This window comes from Megascapheus bottae, chromosome 17 (genome assembly GCF_031878675.1).
Source record: "Megascapheus bottae isolate mThoBot1 chromosome 17, mThoBot2.hap1, whole genome shotgun sequence".
NCBI lineage: Eukaryota > Metazoa > Chordata > Mammalia > Rodentia > Geomyidae > Megascapheus > Megascapheus bottae.
Window position 1 is genome coordinate 16,121,665 of NC_143525.1, and position 20,032 is coordinate 16,141,696.

At 39.5% G+C, this 20,032-nt stretch overlaps 1 protein-coding gene across 2 annotated transcripts in view; it reads right to left on the minus strand.

The window, feature by feature from the left end:
• Window positions 1-20,032, minus strand: part of Ddx42 (DEAD-box helicase 42) — a 37,119-nt gene that overhangs the window by 5,331 nt on the left and 11,756 nt on the right. The window contains exons 2-16 of one of the 2 annotated variants that reach the window (XM_090349948.1): window positions 19,356-19,592; window positions 17,667-17,817; window positions 16,365-16,426; window positions 14,804-14,840; window positions 13,966-14,115; window positions 12,229-12,333; window positions 10,982-11,101; window positions 9,864-10,040; window positions 9,145-9,273; window positions 8,207-8,306; window positions 7,701-7,748; window positions 6,383-6,480; window positions 4,435-4,711; window positions 3,657-3,883; window positions 220-330 (exon numbers count right to left, since the gene is read on the minus strand). In XM_090349948.1, coding sequence (XP_090206074.1) covers window positions 220-330; window positions 3,657-3,883; window positions 4,435-4,711; window positions 6,383-6,480; window positions 7,701-7,748; window positions 8,207-8,306; window positions 9,145-9,273; window positions 9,864-10,040; window positions 10,982-11,101; window positions 12,229-12,333; window positions 13,966-14,115; window positions 14,804-14,840; window positions 16,365-16,426; window positions 17,667-17,817; window positions 19,356-19,576 — 2,013 coding nt within the window. In that variant the 5' untranslated portion in view covers window positions 19,577-19,592. Of the gene's footprint in view, window positions 1-219; window positions 331-3,656; window positions 3,884-4,434; window positions 4,712-6,382; window positions 6,481-7,700; window positions 7,749-8,206; window positions 8,307-9,144; window positions 9,274-9,863; window positions 10,041-10,981; window positions 11,102-12,228; window positions 12,361-13,965; window positions 14,116-14,803; window positions 14,841-16,364; window positions 16,427-17,666; window positions 17,818-19,355; window positions 19,593-20,032 lie in introns of those variants that run through there. The other variant, XM_090349947.1, reaches the window with a different exon arrangement.

The window sequence follows — 20,032 nt, forward strand, 5'->3', positions numbered from 1 at the left end:
TCTATAATTCTAGCTACATGGGAGGTGTAGGTAAGATGGCATTCTGAGGCTAGATTACAACAAAAAGCTCTCTAGACCCTCTGAAAAATAAAAGCAAAAGGGCTGAAAGGATAGTATAACAGTTGCCTATTAAGTGTGAGGCCCTTCTACTGTAAGCACTTCTACCAAACTGTTGCTTTTAAATCCAAAATTCTGAGCCACCAGATAGGATAAACTCACCGTGTTCTCAGAGCCCAGGCCCGGTCGCTCCCTGTAGCCCAAGCCGCCTCCACCAATGTTAAGCTTTTTTCCTTTCCCTCCTTTGAATCGTGATTTCCTAAACCAGGCATTCTGCAAGGAACACAATTCAAGGTTAAGCTTAGGTAGGGAGAAGTCAGAGGAAAAGGACAAAGTCACAGGAAACTAAGTGGGAGGGAAGCCACTTTGGCTTTATCTTTAGCCAATGCTTTTATGGCAAAGTAGGGGTTGTTCAAAGGAATTTTTTCTGGTATTTAAGCTATCAAATCTATTAGAAGGCTTAGATGCTTATCTAAGGCTTTCCTCACAGCTCAGCTCCTCCACCACTTCTCAAGGAAGCATCAGGTAGTTTCAAATGCACAGTAGTCACCCTGGTCACTTCTAACCTCACAGAGGAAAGTGAACTTATTTCTCTTTTCAAACTACCTACACATACTACCGAATCTAAACATTTGGAGCTACAGAACTGGCAGGGCTTTTTTTTTTGTTGCTGCTGTTGTTGTTTGTTGATTTGTTTTTGTCAGGCTTGAACTCTGAGCCTAGGTGCTATCCTGGAGCTCTTCAGAAGCTCTACAATGCTGAGCAACAGCACCCCTTCTGATTTTCTGGTGGTTAATTGGAGATAAGAGACTCATAGACTTTAGTGCCTGGGCTGGCTTTGAACCACAATCCTCAGATTTCAGCCTCCTGAGTAGCTAGAATTACAGGTATGAGCCACCAGTGCCCAGTTTAGAACTGGTATATTTTGATCAACCAATTAGGGAAAAAAATCTAGGTGAAGTCAGATGCTGGTGGCTTATGACAATATTTTTACTAGTCAGGAGGCTGAGCTCTGAGATCTGGATTCGAAGCCAGCCCAGGGATAGAACAAAACAAAACAAAACAATGTTCAGGGAAGCACCCCCAGGACTGGAACAAAAAAACAAAAACCAAACCAAACCAACCAAACAAACAAAAAAGCACTGAAGTCAATCAGGGTTTACTAAAATCAACTCTAGGGACAAACTCCCAGGAGGAACTAGCAGTCACATAACCTAAAATTCCATTTAATCAAAAATTTTCATTAAGTTTGACTTCTGCCAGAATACTGCCCACAAGATTTATTCCTGAGAATGCAAACATCTAAATTAAGATTTTATCTGACAATTACCTATTATTATCAAAGCACCTGAGAAGTAGGAAAGGTTTAGAAATGGTGTCAAATACAGACAGCCCGAGACACAAAAGGAAATGTAAGGGCCCGGGTGCCAGTGGCTCATGCCTATAACCCTAGCTACTCAGGAGGCTGAGATCTGAGGATTGTGGTTCAAAGCCAGCCTAAAGTCTATGAGATTTTTTTTTTTTTTTTGGTCATTCATGGGACTTTAATTCTGGGCCTAGGAGCTATCCCTGAGCTCTTCAGCTCAAGACTATACCCTACCCCTTAAGCCACAATGCCACATCCAGTTTTCTGGTAGTTCATTGGAAATAAGAGTCTCATGGACTTTAGTGCCCAAGTGGCTTTGAACCACGATCCTCAGATCTCAGCCTCCTCAGTAGCTAAGACTGCTGGAGTGAGTCACCTCGCCCAGCTGACTCCATGAGATTCATCTCCAATTAACTACCCAGAAAAGTGGCACTGTGGCTCAAGTGGCAGAGCATTACCCTTGAGCTGAAGAGCTCAGAGACAGAGCCCAGGCCTGGAATTCAAGCCCCATGACTGACCAAAAACAATTTTTTTTTCATGAAGGGCTGGTAAAGGGCAGAGTACTTACCTAGCACACATGAGGCTCTGGGTTTGATTCCTCAGTACCACATAAACAAACAAATAATAATGAAGTATAAAAACAAAATACAATTTTCACTTAGCTTTAGTTCTACCATTGAAAGGGAGAGGAAGCACTGCCTTCCTCCTCCTTTCTGCACTGCAGCCCTCTACTCTTAAGATCAGAAATGAGGGCAGTCCTAACACCACAATGGTGCTACACAGGCAGCCATAATTTTTGGTCTACAACTATAATGCCTAACATTTCTTACTAATTGTTCTGAAGTCACTGTAATTTAGAGAGTGCATGCTTTAAGAGGACTCAGGTATGATTTGGTAGAATGTTTACCTAATTCAATTTTAGACTGGGGCACATCTGGAAAAGGACAATCAGTACAGTCATAGGTCTGAGATCTCAATTTGTACTTAAGAAGTACTAAATAAGCTGGGTGCCAGTGGCTCATACCTGTAATCCTAGCTACTCAGGAAGCTAAAATCTGAAGATCACAGTTCAAAGCCAGCCCAGCCAGGGCACAGAAGTCCATGAGACTCTTATTTCCAATTAATCACCAGAAAACCAGAAGTGACATTGTGGCTCAAATGATAGAGTACTAGGCTTGAGCTGAAGAGCTCGGGTACAGCGCCCAGGCCCAGAGTTCAAGCCCCACCATCCACCAAAAAAAAAAAAAAAAAAAAAGGAGTATTATGCCAGGCACCAGTGGGTCACACCTATAATCCTAGCTACTCAGGAGGCTGAGATCTGAGGATCATAATTCAAAGCCAGTCTAGGCAGAAAAGTCTTTGAGACTCTTTTATCTCAAAGCATTCAGAAAAAGCTGGAAGTGTTCACGCTGTGGCTCAAGTAATAGAAAACTAGTCTTGAGCACAAAGAGGCTCAGGGCCAGCACTCAGGCCCATAGTTCAAGCCTTAGGATTGCCCTTTAAAAAAAAAAAACAGAAAAGAAAAAAAAAGGCACTGTACAGGGATGGTGATGTGGATCAGAGGTACAGTGGCTAACTTAGCATGTTCAAGACCCTAGATTCAGTCCCCTCTGGGGAAAAAGGCAGATAAAGAACCATACAATTATCTTCTTGAAGATATTTTAAACCAAAAAAGAATCTTCTGGGGGGGAGGGGTGAGTAGCATAAGGTAAACGGTTTAATTTCTTGTGATCAAAGAATATGTATGTATAAAGGCTAGGAGTTGGGCCTAGTGGTAGAGTGCCTCATATGCATGAATCCTGGGTTCAATTCTTTGGTACTACATACACAGAAAAAGCCTAAAGTGGTACTGTGGCTCAAGTGGTAGAGTACTAGCCTTGAGAAAGACCAAGGAAAGTACTCAGGCCCTGAGTTCAAGCCCCAGGAATGGCAAAAAAAAAAATAATAATAATATCCATGAGTATACTTATAAGTATACCTAGCCCACAGCACACTTATAAGTATGCTTAACATATTTATAATTTCTACTTATTACAAAAAATTACAGGGACAGATTTTAATCTCAAAGGAAGGAGAAGCTTTTCAACAAAGATACTTGAAACGTGAGTGTAACCCATGATAAGCAGACAGTGCAGGTATCTCATGACCTCATTACCACTTTTCCTTCTGCTGACTTTCTTGTCCCATTTATTTCCTTTCCTTGCCTGTTATATAATCAGGAGTAGACCCTTACCTGCATAGCCAGATCCAGGAGCTCCTTGGAAACATGCTGATTGGCCCCTTCCAAGTTCCGGACCAGGTCACCAGCAAAATTGCTGTCCTTGGGAGTCAGTAAGGTATAGGCCACGCCCTTCTCACCTGCTCTTCCAGTGCGGCCAATTCTATGAGTATGAGTATCAATGTCTCGTGCCACATCATAATTAATGACAGTTTTAATTGAAGGAATGTCCAGACCGCGGGCTAAAATATGAAGCAAATATAAAGTGATCCAATTATTTTATCTTTCATCTACAGTCGAAGAAAAGCAAATAAATTAAAAATGCTCATGATCTAAGAACCCACATTTCCCTTACCCAGGCAAAGGGTATGAGTTTGGAGAGCTTCCTTTCATACAAGCACATAAGCTATCCCTCTAGAAGAAACAGCACAACATACATTCCTGATCCCAGACTACCTAGTATTAGGAACTTCTATCGTTTGCCATCAACAATCTGCCATACCACCTCATGGCTGGCAGAGCTACTCACTCAGCCTGCTATAGGTCTTACTGCCAGTCTTGGGCCTTGAACTCAGGGCTCGGGCATTGTCCCTAAAATGTTTCTGCTCAAAGCTAGCACTCTATCAACTTGAGCCACAGTGTCACTTCTGGCCTTTTCTGTTTATTTTGTACTGAAGAATCAAACCTAGAGCTTTATACTTGGTAAACCCTCTAACACTAAGCTATATGCCCAGCCTAAGACATGTATTCCCATACACAAGAGATTATGGTTACTGTAAAATTCATTCTCTACCTGCAACATCTGTGGCCACCAGGACTGGGATGTCTTTTTTCTTAAAATCAGAAATGACCTTGTTTCTCTCACTCTGATCCATGTCTCCATGGAGCAGTCCAAGATTATGACCCTCCTGCTTAAGGTTATTGGCTAGCTCTTCAGCATTGGCTTTTTTAGTGACAAACAGGAGAACACTCCCAGAAGAAGTAAACTCCACCAGACGCCGAGTAAGCCAGTTCCATTTACTAGGCCCAGAATGGAGTATCTCCACAATTTGTGTCACATCTTCATTTGCCTAAAAATTAAGTAAATAAAACAGGTGATTGTGACATTGATATCAAAGGACATGTGAAGGACAAGCATTGTTTCTATATCAGAAAGAACTTACAACAATTCCTGTTCCCTCTGGGCCTTCCTTCCTATGGCAGATACAGCTCAGAACTTATCCCTCCTGTCCCTCCTGGTACACATGTCTTTCTAATTTGTATGCCCAGTACTTCAAAACACTTTTTTTTTTTTTGCCAGTCCTGGGGCTTGAACTCAGGGCCTGAGCACTGTCCTTAGACATTTTGTGCTCAAGGCTACAGCACCACTTCCAGCTTTTTCTATGTATGTGGTACCGAGGAATCGAACCTGGGTCTTCGTGCATGCTAGGCAGGCACTCTTACAACTAGACCAAACTCCCAGGCCTCAAAACATTTAAATATGCCAATTTAGATTATTCTTAATGGAACAAATTCCTAATCATTGTTACAAGCACAACTCATACATGAACACAGAAGGCATTTAAAAATAAAAACTGGATCAAGGGGCCGGGAGTTTGGCCTAGTGGTTAAAGTACCTGCCTAGCATGCACGAAGACCCGAGTTCGATTCCTTGGTACCACATACATAGAAAAAAGCCGGAAGTGGTGCTGTGGCTCAAATGGTAGAGCTCTAGCCTTGAGAAAGTCCAAGGACAGTGCTCAGGCCCTGAGCTTAAGACCAAGACTGGCAAAAAAAAAAAAAAAAAAAAAAACTGGATCAAGACGCTAACTAGAAAGCATGGCCACAACTACTAAGGATAACAATGTTTCAGATATGTTACTACCCTATCACATGTTACATACATGGTTCAAAAAAACTCAGGGACAACACCTAAGTTCACACACACAGAGTCCTGTATCACTGGTAATCTTCTAGAAAGAGCTTTTAGTTTCTCTAAGTTTGGGGGGGGGGGGAGGGCCAGGAGTTTGGCCTAGTGGTAAGATTGCTTGCCTAGCATGCACGAAGACCCAGGTTCAATTCCTCAGTACCTCATGTATATACAAAAAAGAAAGGCTGGAAATGGTGATATGGCTCCAGTGGTACAGCTCTAGCCTTGAGAAACCCAAGGACAGTGCTCAGGCCTTGAGTACATGGCCCAGGACTGCCCCCCCCCAAAAAAAAGTTTTTGGAAAAAACATTTTATTGTGATTTTTTTTGGGGGGGGGGCTCATTTTGGGGCTTGAACTCAAGAGCCTAGGAATTGTCCTTGAGCTCTTTTGTTCAAGGTTAGAGCTCCAGCACTTTGAGCCATAGCTGACCACATCTGGTTTTCAGGTGTTTAACTGGAATCTTAACAGACTTTTCTGCTTAGGCTAGCTTTGTTCTGCTTAGGCTAGCTTCAAACTGGGATTCTCAAAAATCTCAGCCTCCCAAGTAACTAGGTTTACAGGTACAAGCCAATGGTACCCAGTGTGAAATATTTTTAAATATTCAAAATATATGAAATGAACATAATCAACTTTCAAGTGTCCATCACTCAGCCTTAACAATTATCAGCATTGTGGCTCTGTAACTTATACATGTTAAAGCAAATCTGAAACTTGTCACCCTCATTTATAAATATAACGTTGTAACTTTTATCCCAGCAGCAAGGAATTAAGTCCTGGTCCCCATATGAGAAACAATCCACCAAGGTCCCACCCCGCCACATTTGGGATTACCTCTCCAATATCTCCTTGTACTACTCGAATGGGGTCAATCAAGATGTCTCTGGCCAATTTTTCAATCTTTTTCCGAAAAGTCGCACTGAATAAGAGAGCTAAAGGTAAAGTAAATTGTGTTAAAGAAATATAACTTTTCAATTAAGTCAACCCACTAAGCTTTTTTAATATTCAGAATTAATGATTTCTCTTCTAGATAAGCCCTCTTGAACTTTATAATTTAGCTTTAAAAACTGATTTGCAGGCTAGGAATGTGGTGGAGTGCTTGTCTTGCATGCATGAAGCTCTAGGTTTGACTCCTAAGTACCACATCAGAAAAGGCCAAAAGTGATGCTGTGGCTCAAGTGGTATAGTGCCAGCCTTGAGCATAGAGGCTCAGAGACAGAGCCCAGGTTCTGAGTTCAAGCCCCAGGAACAGCAAAAAACAAAAAACAAAACAAAACTAAAAAAAAACAGCCAGGCGTGGTGGCTCTCACTTGTAATATTAGCTACTCAAGAGGCTGAGATCTGAAGATCACGGCTCAAAGCCAGCCCGGGCATTAAAGACAGTGAGACTCTTACATGCAATTTATCACCAGAAAACTGGAAGTGGGGCTATGGCTCAAGGGGTACGGCGGTAGCCCTAAGCTGAAAACCTCAGGGACAACGCTCAGGCCAGAGTTCAAGCCTCATGACTGACAAAAAATAAAGGAAAGAAACAAAAACTGATTTGCTAAAGAAAAAGATTTTTATCTTTCTTGAAGTATATTTTTTAGTCAAGAAGTGAAATGCTACTATGGTTTAGGAAAAGGCTTTGATTTCTATACATATGTGAACTGTGCAATGCAGCAAAATTATATAAACTACACAAACAGAGGTAAATTATTTAATCTCTAACTTCAGCATTATCTCCTACTAAAAATTAGTAGTTACACTGGTGGCTCACACCTTCAATCCTAGCTACTCAGGAAGCTGAGATCTGAGGATGGCAGTTCAAAGCCTGCAAGACTCTTATCTCCAATTAACCACCAGAAAACTGCAAGTGGCACTGTGCCTCAAGTGGCAGAGCAGTAGCCTTGAGCTTAAAGCTCAGGGACAGCCCTCAGGCCCAGAGTTCAAGCCCCATGGCTGACCAAAAAAAAAAAAAAGAGTAGTTATAGCTAATGATTTCTAAGGTCCTAGCTACCTCAAAGAAGTGATTGCTAACCTCCCTCGCTTGTGATTCGTGACTCATTATTGCCTTTCATAACTGAGTCTTTATAGGGGCAATCAAGATGGCAAGTATTCATTTTTGAGTACAGATGTAGTTGTATAAGAGAGCTGATTCATTCATACATACTCTGTCTGTCAGGACGGACATGACTTGCTATGGACCGAACCTGGTATTCTGGAAGTAGAACAGTAAAATTAATATTACAGACTCTTTATTATATAAAGTTTAGTTAGCAGCTTTGGAAAAAGTCATTTTAGTAAAATTTTCACAAGAATTACTAAGAATTAAGGAAAAATTTAAACTGCTACATTTGTATTGTCTATTACATGTAGCTAAGCTGGGTTAACAGTTACTAACAAGCAGAGAAATCAGAAGGGAAAGGAAATTTAACATTAATCTACCCAAGAGTACAATTTTTAAAAATGAATAAACGGAGAAAATACTCAGCCTATATACAAAACCTCTTTCAAATTTCTCAGACCCCATTCCTGAGAAAATTCCTAAAAATATTTATTACATATCTTGTGTGATATTTTTAACTTCTTCATGCTGACAAAATTGGTTAAGTCTAGAACATAAGAAAAAAACTAGTATGAGGATAGGGACAGAAGAAACTGGTATTCAAGGCATACCAAATCCCATGTCAAACATTCGATCTGCTTCATCAAACACAAGGTAAGACACTCTTTGAAGATTGGTAGCTTTCTTCTTCACATGATCAATTAGTCGACCCTACAAGATTAACAAAGTAAACAGTAATTATAAAAATTAAAGGCGTTTGGGGCCAGAAGTTTGGCCTAGTGGCAGAGTGCTTGCCTAGCATGCACAATCACCCGGGTGATTCCTCGGTACCACATTAATAGAAAAAAGCTGGAAGTGGTGCTGTGGCTCAAGTGGTCGAGCTCCAGCCTTGAGAAAGCCCAAGGACAGTGCTCAGGTCCTGAGTTCAAGGCCCAGGACTGGCAAAAAAAAAAAAAAATTAAAGGTAGTTTTACAAAGGCTTTCTGAAGTGAACTCTTAGCAAAAGTGCTAATGCTTTAAAGGAGTCTTGAGCAGTAATAGATATTAGTCTGACATCCTTGAATTTTATTTATATACTAACAGCCCAAGAAACAGGGATTTTGAAAACTCTATTAAATTCTTCCTTTATATTACTTGTGGTTTACATTTGATGGGCAAGTGGCCAGAATCATTCTTAAAATACATTCTGAAATGACCTTGTTTGAAACCTTACTCATGTGTTTTACATAAACTATCTTCTGGGCAGTTCTAACCATGCTGTAAATATCTTTCTATTCTTTATTTTCTTAGTAAATAAAGAGCCATTTTTAGGAGAATTAAAAAAAAATGATTATTTGAAATAAAGGGAACTTGTACCTGCTTATATCTATGATTAGAGATTCTCTTTTGGCCAATCAATGATAATTAAACCAAAATGAGAAGTTGTGATTTATCAAGGTATTCCCAGCCCTGCTCTATTTACCATATTTGAGGGAGAAGCGATTCTCTTCAAAACTGGTTTCCAGACTGAGAGAGATTAAGGAGCCATTTAAACACAAGTTATACTTACCGGGGTACATACAACAATCTCTGCCCCCTCTTGAAGGGCCTTGGCCTGCTCCCACATGCTCCCTCCTCCATATACGGCCACTGAGCGAAGATTATATGCCTTCCCAAACCGCTTGCATTCTGCATGGATCTATGAAGTTAGTAACATTAACAAAGTGTAAGCCTAACAACTACGTTATCACATGCCAAAGAAAATTCTTCTGAACGTGGAATGTGATACCACAGGTCAAATATGGCTAAACATGTTTACTCTTTTCTTTTTTTTTTTTTTGTGGGTCATGGGGCTTAAACTCTGGGCCTGGGCATTGTCCCTGAGCTCTTCAAGTCAAGGCTACAGCCCTACCCTTGAGCCAAGCTCACTTCCCATTTTCTAGAGGTTAATTGGAGATAAGACTCTCAGGTCCTTTGTGCCGAGGCTGGCTTTGAACCTCAATCCTCCAATCTCAGCCTCCTGAGTAGCTAAGATTACAAGCCTGAGCCACTGCACCTGACATATTTACTTTGTGAGGCTAAATTTTTACATGGAAGTATTATTATTTCTCTTCCAGATCTTTCTACCCTAGAGGAAAATGCCCATGAGTGTGTAATATAAACAGTTCCCACAATATCTCCTTCCACCCCATTCCCCAAAGTTTCCCTGTCATTCTACCCGCTTGACTTGCAGCTGGTCCCTTGCTAGACCACATATGGAAAAGGGCATTCTACATACAAAGGACATACCTGCTGGCAAAGCTCCCTAGTAGGACAAACAATCACTGCAATCGGTCCATCACCTGGTTCCAATTCCTTCTGATCCATTATATGAATCAACATGGGCCAGATAAAGGCTGCAGTTTTTCCACTGCCTGTTTTGGCAATACCAATCATGTCTCTACCGCTTAATGCCACAGGCACACCCTGGTGAAAAATAAAAAGTATATTGATTTAAATTTTAACTCTAATGATGAACTGAAGGAAAAAAGGTAGATGACATTCACTCTCAATGGAACAAAAAGATACTAGCCACGAATAGTGAGGGAAAAACCTGACATTCTCATAGCTTCTTGACTAATAAGAAATAACATTCTCTTTAAATGGATCAGTCACCATGGCTAGGATATGAATATTTCCATTTTTCAACTTTATAAACTGTAACAATTTATAAACAATTTATAAAGGAGATGGTAAACATTTTTAAATGTCTTTCTCCTGAGAAGGAATAGACAATACACAGAAAATTCACATTTTCTGTACAGGAATAAATAAGTCCAATATATGAGAAACATAAACCACTTTGTTCAGTAATATTTCCAGGTGAAAGACAAAGAAATTTTAGTCAATGATAGTGGTAAATCTAACTATGTACAAATCTTGGGGGTTGTTTTGTTTTGGGTGGTACTGGGGATTGAACCAGGGTACTTGTACATGCTATTGCAAGCACTCTACCTCTTGAGCAACTCTCTCAGCAAGAAAGATCTTGCATGGATGTAGTACAATCTTTTTGCTAGGTTTAGGCCATAAAATATTTTCATATTATATTTTTAAGGTACTTAGCAGATATAAAAGAATATTTTCAGCCATTTAGCAACTTCTTAGAGTAGTAAATCATTTACACATGTCCTTTAATTTTTAAGTTTTAAAATACTCTTGGACTTTATATATGCATTCCCTTACCCCACCTTAACAAAAAGGAAAAGTTGAAGACTAAGCCAAAGAGGACATAGTGGTATCTTCTACCCACGCAAACACGGTTTTACATTAAATCCAGTTCTACTGCTTTGACTTATCAACTATTGCTGATTATCAACTATTGCAGAATACTGCTGTATCTTCTTTTCCTTTCATTACATTCTACTTACCTGGCACTGTATTGGAGTGGGCTGTGTGTATTCAGACTTCCGAATCTGGTGCATAAGTTGTTCATCAAAACCAAAATGAGCAAAACTACTTCCTGGTCGAGGTGGTGCAGCACCAGAGACCTAGAGACAGAGACAACTCCAGGAATGATTGTACTTCAAAATCAGCAGCATCAGAAGCACAATATACTTACTCATTCTAGTATTTTTGCTTGAAATGAAGTGGAAATGTAGGTTTGTGGCCAAAAGCATATACTGAAAAGGCAAAACTTCAGTGTAATGTCAAGTATGAACCTTTTCCTGATATAATTCTGCATTGATTTTAAAAGATTACAAAAATCTTAAATCTAAACAAATTTTCTTACAAAAAATAAAAACCATTGAACTACTGAATGAATTGAACAGTTATTGTGCTAATTCATCCACTTTGCTTCACCAGATAGTGGGGGGGGGGAAAAAATCAATAAAATTTTCTCTCCTTTTTTCTTACAGTACAGAGGGCTTGAACTGAGTATTATATTTGCAAAAGTGCTCAGCTACTTAATCCATGCTTCTGGGCTTACTTTTTTGTTAGTAGTTCTCAGATAAGGTATCACGATTTTTGTCTGCACAGGCCTCAAACTTTGATTCTCTTATCTTTGTCTCCCCAAAGACACTGGAATTACAGGCATTTATCACCATACCTAGCCAAAATTTAAGAAATGGTGTTGCTGTCTTTTTTGCCTGAGCTAGCCTTGAATCTTAATCTTTCTGACTCAGAAAACTGGAAGTGGCACTGTGGCTCATAGTGGCAGAGTGCCTTGAGCAAAAAGAGCTCAAGAAGGATAGTGCCCAGGCCCTGAGTTCAAGCCCCATGACCGGGGCGGGGGGGGGGGGGGGGGAGGGTAATTTCTATCATTTATTTTAAATACACTGCATAAATTTAAGAAGTGAGACATTATTCCAAAAATAATGTTTGTATTTATGAATTTTACTTCCTCTTTCTGAAGATTGCTATCCTTCACTCCTTGCCCCCTCAGCAAAAAAGATACAAAACTGACTAAATAAACAAACCAAGAACTATCCTAGTCTAAAATATCACCTGAAAACTAAAATAATCAAATAAAGGCATGTAAGCCCTGGGGATGTAACTATCATTCTAGCAAAAGACAGCTCAGGGATAATCAGAAAAGAAATCCAATACCATTAGGTTTAGGAGAGCAATAAAGCTAACATCTATAATACTCAAACACTTCCTTATTGAGTCTTACCCGTAGATTGAGCTTGTGCCGAAGATCTATTAACTGCTGTGGAGTGAGGTTGGTTATCTCCTCATGCTCATTGTAAAAATTTTTTTCAAATGGTGGGTAGTCAATCTGCAGGTCCAATTATTCAAAGTTAGTCTAGAATTCAAGAGTCAATCCTGTAAGTTTGATTTTAATGCAAAATGTTTACAAATATTACAAAAATAAAGCCTTTTCTGCTAGAAAGAATAAATTCATTTATTCTTGACATCTTTCCCCCAAAGTACAACTTATGCATCTTCCTACTTTCAACATAAACACCAACCTACTGCCCATAGATCCTCAGGGACAGTTGAGATTTTAACAGCCTTGAAGCAGACTAGGGAATCCCTGCAATGCCAAAGACTTCAGAGAATCTTCATCCTACACAAGGTTTTCCATCAAATAGTATTTAAATATGTATTGAGTTAAGTTGTTCCTAGCATTTAAAAACATTTTCAATATCTCATTTGGAGAAACTTTACTTTGTTTATAAAAACATCAAACAAAGCTGGGTATGTCAGTATGTACCAGAAAGCACTGCCCTTTAGAGGCTGAGTCAGAAGGATTCTGAGTTAGAGGCTAATCTGGCACTACATAGTAAAACACTGTCCCATAGAACCAAAATAAGACTAACAACAACAAAAAAAACACAATCCATATATTTTTAGACAATGTATAAGCAGTTGATAATGCAGTCTGGTCTTGAACCTTTGATCCTCTGGCCTTAGCCTCTAAAAAGTGCCGACATATACCACTACAATTGAACAATGGGAAAGTATTTTTAACTCCAAAGAGAGAAGTACTCATTTCTGCTGCTTGTTTCATAGCTTACAATAAAAACATCACCACCTAAGAATTTGACTAAATGCTTCTTTTTAATACCATGAAAGTATCTATTAAAAAACTTTTTTGGGGGGGGAGGTAGTATTGGGTTTAAGCTCAGGATTCTCCTGCTTGCTTACCACTCCTCAATGGCTTGAGCCACAGCTTCAATCATTTTCTTACTGCTTTAGTAATTTCTTCAGACAAGATGTTGCTTTTGTCTGAGACCAGCCTCAGACTCTGACTGATCCTCCTATCTATGCCATCTATCTAGCTGAGATAACAGGGCATGCCATCACATCTCCTTTATTTGTTGAGATGGAGTCTCTCTAATGTTTGCTCTGGATCTTTGCCTCAACCAGAGTACTCTGAATTATAGGCCTGAGCCAGCTTGCCTGGGTAAACTTACTTTTTAGGAAGGATTTAAGGATGAATGAACAAAATTTTCATAATCTTAGATGCATTCAAAGATACCTTGGTAAGCTGGACATGGTGGTGCACACCTGTTATAATTCTAGAACCTAGAAGGCTGACACCTAAGAATATTTGAGTGTGGTAGAAGTTTGGCCTAGTGGTAGAGTGCTTGCATAGCATGCACAGTGGTGTTGTGGCTCAAATGGCAGAGCATTAGCCTTGACAAGGCCAGAGGACAGTGCTCAGGCCCTGAGCAATAGGATTGGCAAAAAAAAAAAAAAAAAAGAATATCTGAGGAAGGGCAGATAAGAAAGAGTAACAGAGGGAGTAAATATGATAGAAGTGTACTGTATATATGTATGGAAATACACAACAAAACCCTCTATTGTGTACAGTATACATATGTAGAAAAAGCACACAGCTACTGGGAAACCTAAACACTAAACCCAAGAAAACAAGACTCAAATACAGCAAGAAGCTTCATACCTCTGAATGATCAATGGGAGGAAGAGGATCAATAATTTTTTTGGAAGGTGCAATTGGATTTCCATCACTATCATATTCCAAATTGTCTTCTTCCTCTTCTTGAACCACACCAGCAGTTGGGTTTTCTGCCATGTATCGAAAGTAAGCTTCCTGCAGGAAAGCACAAGAACATATTCACTCCCAAGCCAAGTTGAGAACAATTTTCATCTTGTAATTAGTGCACACAGTATATATACCGGAAGACTTTATAAGTTTAAATACCTACCAAGTAAGACAAGACTCCTTTTACCATAGTGGTAACTCAGAAGAAATGAGCAAGGCAGTTAGTACTATACACAATGATTTAACTTGACTTATAAAGCTGTCTGCTTCATAGATTTTCTGGGTGGGTTGGAAAGGGCTACACTGCTCACTCTGGCTCTTACCATCCCACAAGTGAACAATGCAAAAAGGAAATCCTAACTACCAGTCATTAACATTCCATCATGAAATACAAGAATTGCAAACAGAGCCCTTAGGTAGAGCTTAGATGCTGCTAGAGGCCACCAACTGATTTATCAGAATAGACATTAATTTTAGATTTAAAAAAGTAAGCAGAATAAAGCTGTATTTGCTTTGATGTCAGATGATCAAAGGTTCCATCTTCAACATGGAGGGGAAGCCACATGAATCTTTGTAATATATTACTAATTGGCCTCACAAGTAAAAAGGAGTAAGTCAAATGACATTCCCTTGTGAATGTCAGTAATGGCCATTTCAGTAAAGACAAACTCTACCTTGTCCCCATTATAGACTTTGTGGGGTAAAAATAAAAGAGAAATACTGCATAGGAACTCACTTGGTCATCTTCCTCTTCAATGTCATCTCGAATACCCCTGGAAAAACAAGCGGAGAAACAAACTTCCCTGCAAATGTTCCACATACCCAGCTCCATACTTACAGAAGATATAGTGTTGAATTCCATATGGGACAGGAACTCTCAACACTAACAATAACAAAGCAGCAAATAAGCACACTGTAAACTATATACTTGTCATATACATGTGATTTCCCTATAACCTGCACTTCACTTATTTTTTTTTGAATAGGATGATATGGTAACTCTAGAAATAACAGTGACTAACAAGAGTATAATGAGTAAAAAACTTTCTTCATAAAGGTAAGATACACAAACAGTTGTGAAAAGCATGTCATTATTAAAGAGAAAAAAATGCCCTCTTTTTGGTATACAATGTTCTTATTTCCCAAAGTTTCTATCTCTAGAGTAATTGCTTTCAGCCAAAATAGTTGCCTAGGGGAAGAGGGAATAGGAAGAAAAACTACATTTTCACCTTTGAGAGTCTGGAAGTAAGACTCTTAAGTAGTTTACAAAGAAAACCGCTGTCACATTCTATATCCCTCAAAACATGCTTGTTTATTAGTTCCTACAACCATCTCTTTCAAAACAGACCTTCCACCTAACTTAGAGCAAATGCAAATTCTTTTTTTTTTTGCCAGTCCTGGGCTTGAGCTCAGGGCCTGAGCATTGTCCTTGGACTTTCTGAAAGCTAGAGCTCTACCACTTGAGCCTCAGCACCACTTCTGGCTTTTTTTTTTCTATATATGTGGTACTGAGGAATTGAACCCGGGTCTTCGTGCATGCTAGGCAAGCACTCTACCACTAGGCCAGCACTCTACCACTAGGCCAAACTCCCAGTCCCGCAAATGCAAATTCTAAAGCCATCGGCAAGCAATATCACCCAATAGCGCAGCTGGAAGGGTGCCACACACAATAAGTGTATGCTTATTGTGCTGTACACAGAAAGCTGATTCTTCACATGGCATAGGAATCTTGGAAAGGATATGAAGCATTTTGCCAAGCATAGGAAGAAAAAATATAACCAGGCCTGGCAGGAAAAGACGTAAAAGTATACTCAGCATGGAAAAGAGCTGTCTTTCCCAGAAATAAAATAAGTTCTGACTATAGTTGCTGAGACATCCATTCTTTAAATGAAATTAAGTTTTATCACTAATAACATACAGTTTGTATTATATAATCACCATTATTTATCATAAACAATCATACAAGTATTAATCTCTATTAATCATAAGATGAAACAGGACAATGAACTCAAATTTTAATAATTTTTCTCCCCTAACCCATATTGTTACTTGTTTTGCTTTCTAAACAATTATTTATAAAGACAAAATACTCTTCTACCAAACAGAATATGCCTTTTAATGATTGCAAATATAGACTTCTGCCATCTCTACACCTACACAGATAGTCAGGATAAAGAGGTGTCTTTAAGATATTTGTATATACTTTAAATTTTTTTCCTCTATAAACTCTAGTGAAATGGTTTTTGCAAGACTTTAGCAATTTTCAGGTAACTTTTCTGAAGAAGAAAATTACTTACTTTACGTTTTTCCTTTCCTTGTCCTTGTCTTCAAGCCTTTTCATGTCTCTAGCTGCCTGATCCTAATGGCACAAAAAAGCTGTATAAAATCACATGAACTAAAAACACTGGAAACAAAATTTCTTTACAAAGAATTTGAAGGTTAGAGGGCTGGAGATATGTTCCAAGAGGTAGAGTACTTCTTTTAACTGGTTAAAAAAAATCTGATAAGGGAGCTGGGAGTTTGGCCTAGTGGTCGAGGGCTTGCCTAGCATGTTCAATTCCTCAGTACCACACACATAGAAAAAAAGCCAGAAGTGGTGCTGAGGCTCAAGTGGTAGAGCTCTAGCCTTGAGAAAAATCCAAGGACAGTGCTCAGGCCCTGAGCTCAAGCCCAGGACTGGCAAAAAAAAAAAAAAAAATCTGATAAGAATTCTATGTGAACGGTAGGCACTTAAAAAATGACAAGCAAGGCCAGGCATCCTAGCTACTTAGCAGGCTGAGATCTAAGGATCGAAGGGTCTGAGGACTGCAGTGCCAGCTGGGTACAAAAGACTGTAAGACTCCAATTAACCACCAGAAAATCAGAAGTGGCACTGTAGTTCAAGTGGTAGAGCACTTGCCTTGAGCTGAAGAACTCAAGGACAGTGCCCAGGCACTGTGTGTGTATTTTTTTAAAGACTATTTGCCAAGGGTGGGGGGGGGGAAATGGGAACCAAGACATGAGAAAGGGTATCAATGTATGTGAAGTAATGCACATTCCATCTGGCGAATGTAATGTAATCCTTCTATTAATTACAATAAAAATTATATGAAAAATAGATTATTTGCCAAAAGCCAATAGCTCACATCCAAAAATTTAACTACTCAGGAGTAACTACCACAGTTCAAAGATAATCTGGGCAGAAAATTCTGTGAGACTCTTTTTCTACTTAAACACCAAAAAGCTGGACTGAAAGCATGACTAAATGACAGAGCATCAGTCATAAGTGAAAATGCCAAGTGAGAACATGAAACCCTGAGTTCACACCCCAGGACATACGGGCATCTGCACATGTACATAAAATTAAAATAAACCACACACACAAATACTGAGTAAGAATGTTCAAGGATTGCAGTCCACCAAGAGGACAAATAGAAGTAGAGAGGAAAATTCTGAAAAAGCAAAGGAGGCAACCAAGAGTGGGAATGAGGAAGAAAAGAGGAAGGGAGGAAAGAAATGAGAGGAGTGAAGATGGAGGGAGAAAATAAAATAGAAAAATTCTACACAAAGACTGTTAACTATTTTTAAACTACTTTAATGAAGCAAATGCTGATACTTGCCTCCACTTCAGCCATGAATGCCTCTAAGGGATCATCATCACTGTCAGAATCTGCTGGCTTGGAATGGAACTGCTGGCGTGTAGGTGAGTTTTCAGCAGGAATGTATGGCAAATCAACATTAGTGGAGTCTTCCTCTTCATCTTCAAAGTAGCTACAAATTAAAATGCAGATTGGTAAAGTGAATACTTAGTCTGGAGACAGTGAATCCTTCATTTAGCATAAACTTTTATTATGGTATATCTTATTATTAAGAGAGTACTTTGTAGGTCAAATTAGAGACTGCCAAAGCTTTGGCTAAGGACTCAAGTTACTAATCATGGTTCAAGTGGTAAAGTTCCTGCCTAGCAAGCACAAGGCCTTGAGTTTAAGCATTGGTACTGTCAAAAGTTTATAGAGAGCCGGTGCAGAGGCTCACATCTGTAATCCTATGACTCCAGCACCTTGACTTTAAAGGTAAAAATATTGTAAATTCTAGAACAGTATTTTTTTTTTAATTTTTGAAATCTTATCTCCAAATTACAAAAACATAGGCTGAGAGTTTGGCCTAGTGGTAGAGTGCTTGCCTAAGATGCATGAAGCCCTGAGTTCGATTTCTCAGTACCACATAAACAGTGGTACTGTGGCTCAAGCAGCAGAATGCTAGCTTGGAGCAAAAAGAAGCTCAAGGATGATGTTCAGGTCCTGAGTTCAAGCCTCAGGACTGGAAAATAACAACAACAACTCAAGCTAAACCTAATCAAAGCCCAGCTTGTTATAACCATCACCTTATTTGACAAGTATAATTTTTTAAAAAAACTATAAATTATTGTTTGCTGAGAACTCTGGGGAAAAATTCAAATTTTCTACCATTGTAAAATGTTTCAATAATTTTAAAAACGTACATGTCAAGATAAAACTTTTTCTATCAATTCTGACCATTGTGAATGCTTATTTTAAAAAATTTATATGAGCTGGGTGACAGTGGCCCACAACTGCAATCCTAGTTACTCAGGAGCCTGAGATCTGAGAATCATGGTTTGAAGCCACGTGGGCAGGAAAGTCCATGAGACTTATTTCCAATCAACTATTCAGAAAAGGCCAGAAGTGGTGCTGTGGGTCATGTGGGAAAACACTATACTTGAGTACATGGGATCAATGAAGGACTGTAGCAAAAACCACCAAAAGTAGTATTTAAGCTTCAATGGTCTTAACTATTACAACCATACACTTCCAATATGCCTCTTAAATGAAAAAAAGGTTCGAGGAACATAGAGCTATTATATACACACACACACATATTTTTTTCTTGTGCATGATGAGCCTAGACGCTGTCCCTGAGCTCTTCAGCTCAAGGCTACTGCCCTACCCCTGAAGCCACAGCCCCACGTCCCATTTTTAACTGATTAATTGAAGGTAAGAGTCTTGTGGTCTTTAGTGCCCGGGCTGGCTCTGAACTAGGCTGAACCAGGATCCTCAGATCTCAGTCACTTGAATAGCTAGGATTATAGGCATGAGCCGCCATGCCTGTTAGCTATTATATTTTTTATAAGTAAGTAAAATTGACAATATAACTTATCAGGAATAATACAACTGAGAAAACCAATTTAGGAGTTATAATTTGGGAAACAATGTTTCTTTGCCTCAACATCAGTAGATGGAAGCAATAACTCAAAACTTGACTTCTATTAACACATTAGGAATTACACTTACGCATTTTCTTCATCAAAGTTGGCCCGTTTAGATCCAATTTTGTAGAAAGAAGGAAGCTGTGGTGGAGCTGACTTTCCAAATCCAGAAGAAGAACTAGTTGCCCCAAAGGCACTGTGGGACTGCTGTGGGAGTTTGGGTTCCTCTTTCTTCCCAGCACTGATAGCAAAACCTCCAAAACCAAATCCCCGCTTAGTGCCAGGGCCACCTTTATTCCAATTCATGTTGCCAGTGACAGATCTGTTAGGGACAAGATGCATAAATATAAATCTGATTTCTTTACTTTGCCAGTCCTGGGGCTTGGACTCAGGGCTTGAACACTGTCCTTGGGTTTTTCTCAAGGCTAGCACTCTACCACTTGAGCCACAGCACCACTTTTGGCTTTTTCTGTGTATGTGGCACCAAAAAAAATTGAACTGGGGTCTTTATGCATGCTAGGCAAGCACTCAACCACTACTAGGTCATGCTCCTGACCCCTAAATCTATTTTTTTTTTTTTTTTTGCCAGTCCTGGGCTTGAGCTCAGGGCCTAAGCACTGTCCTTGGACTTTCTCAACGCTAGAGCTCTACCACTTGAGCCTCAGCACCACTTCTGGCTTTTTTCTGTGTATGTGGTACCGAGGAATCGAACCTGGGTCTTCGTGCATGCTAGGCAAGCACTCCACTACTAGGCCAAACTCC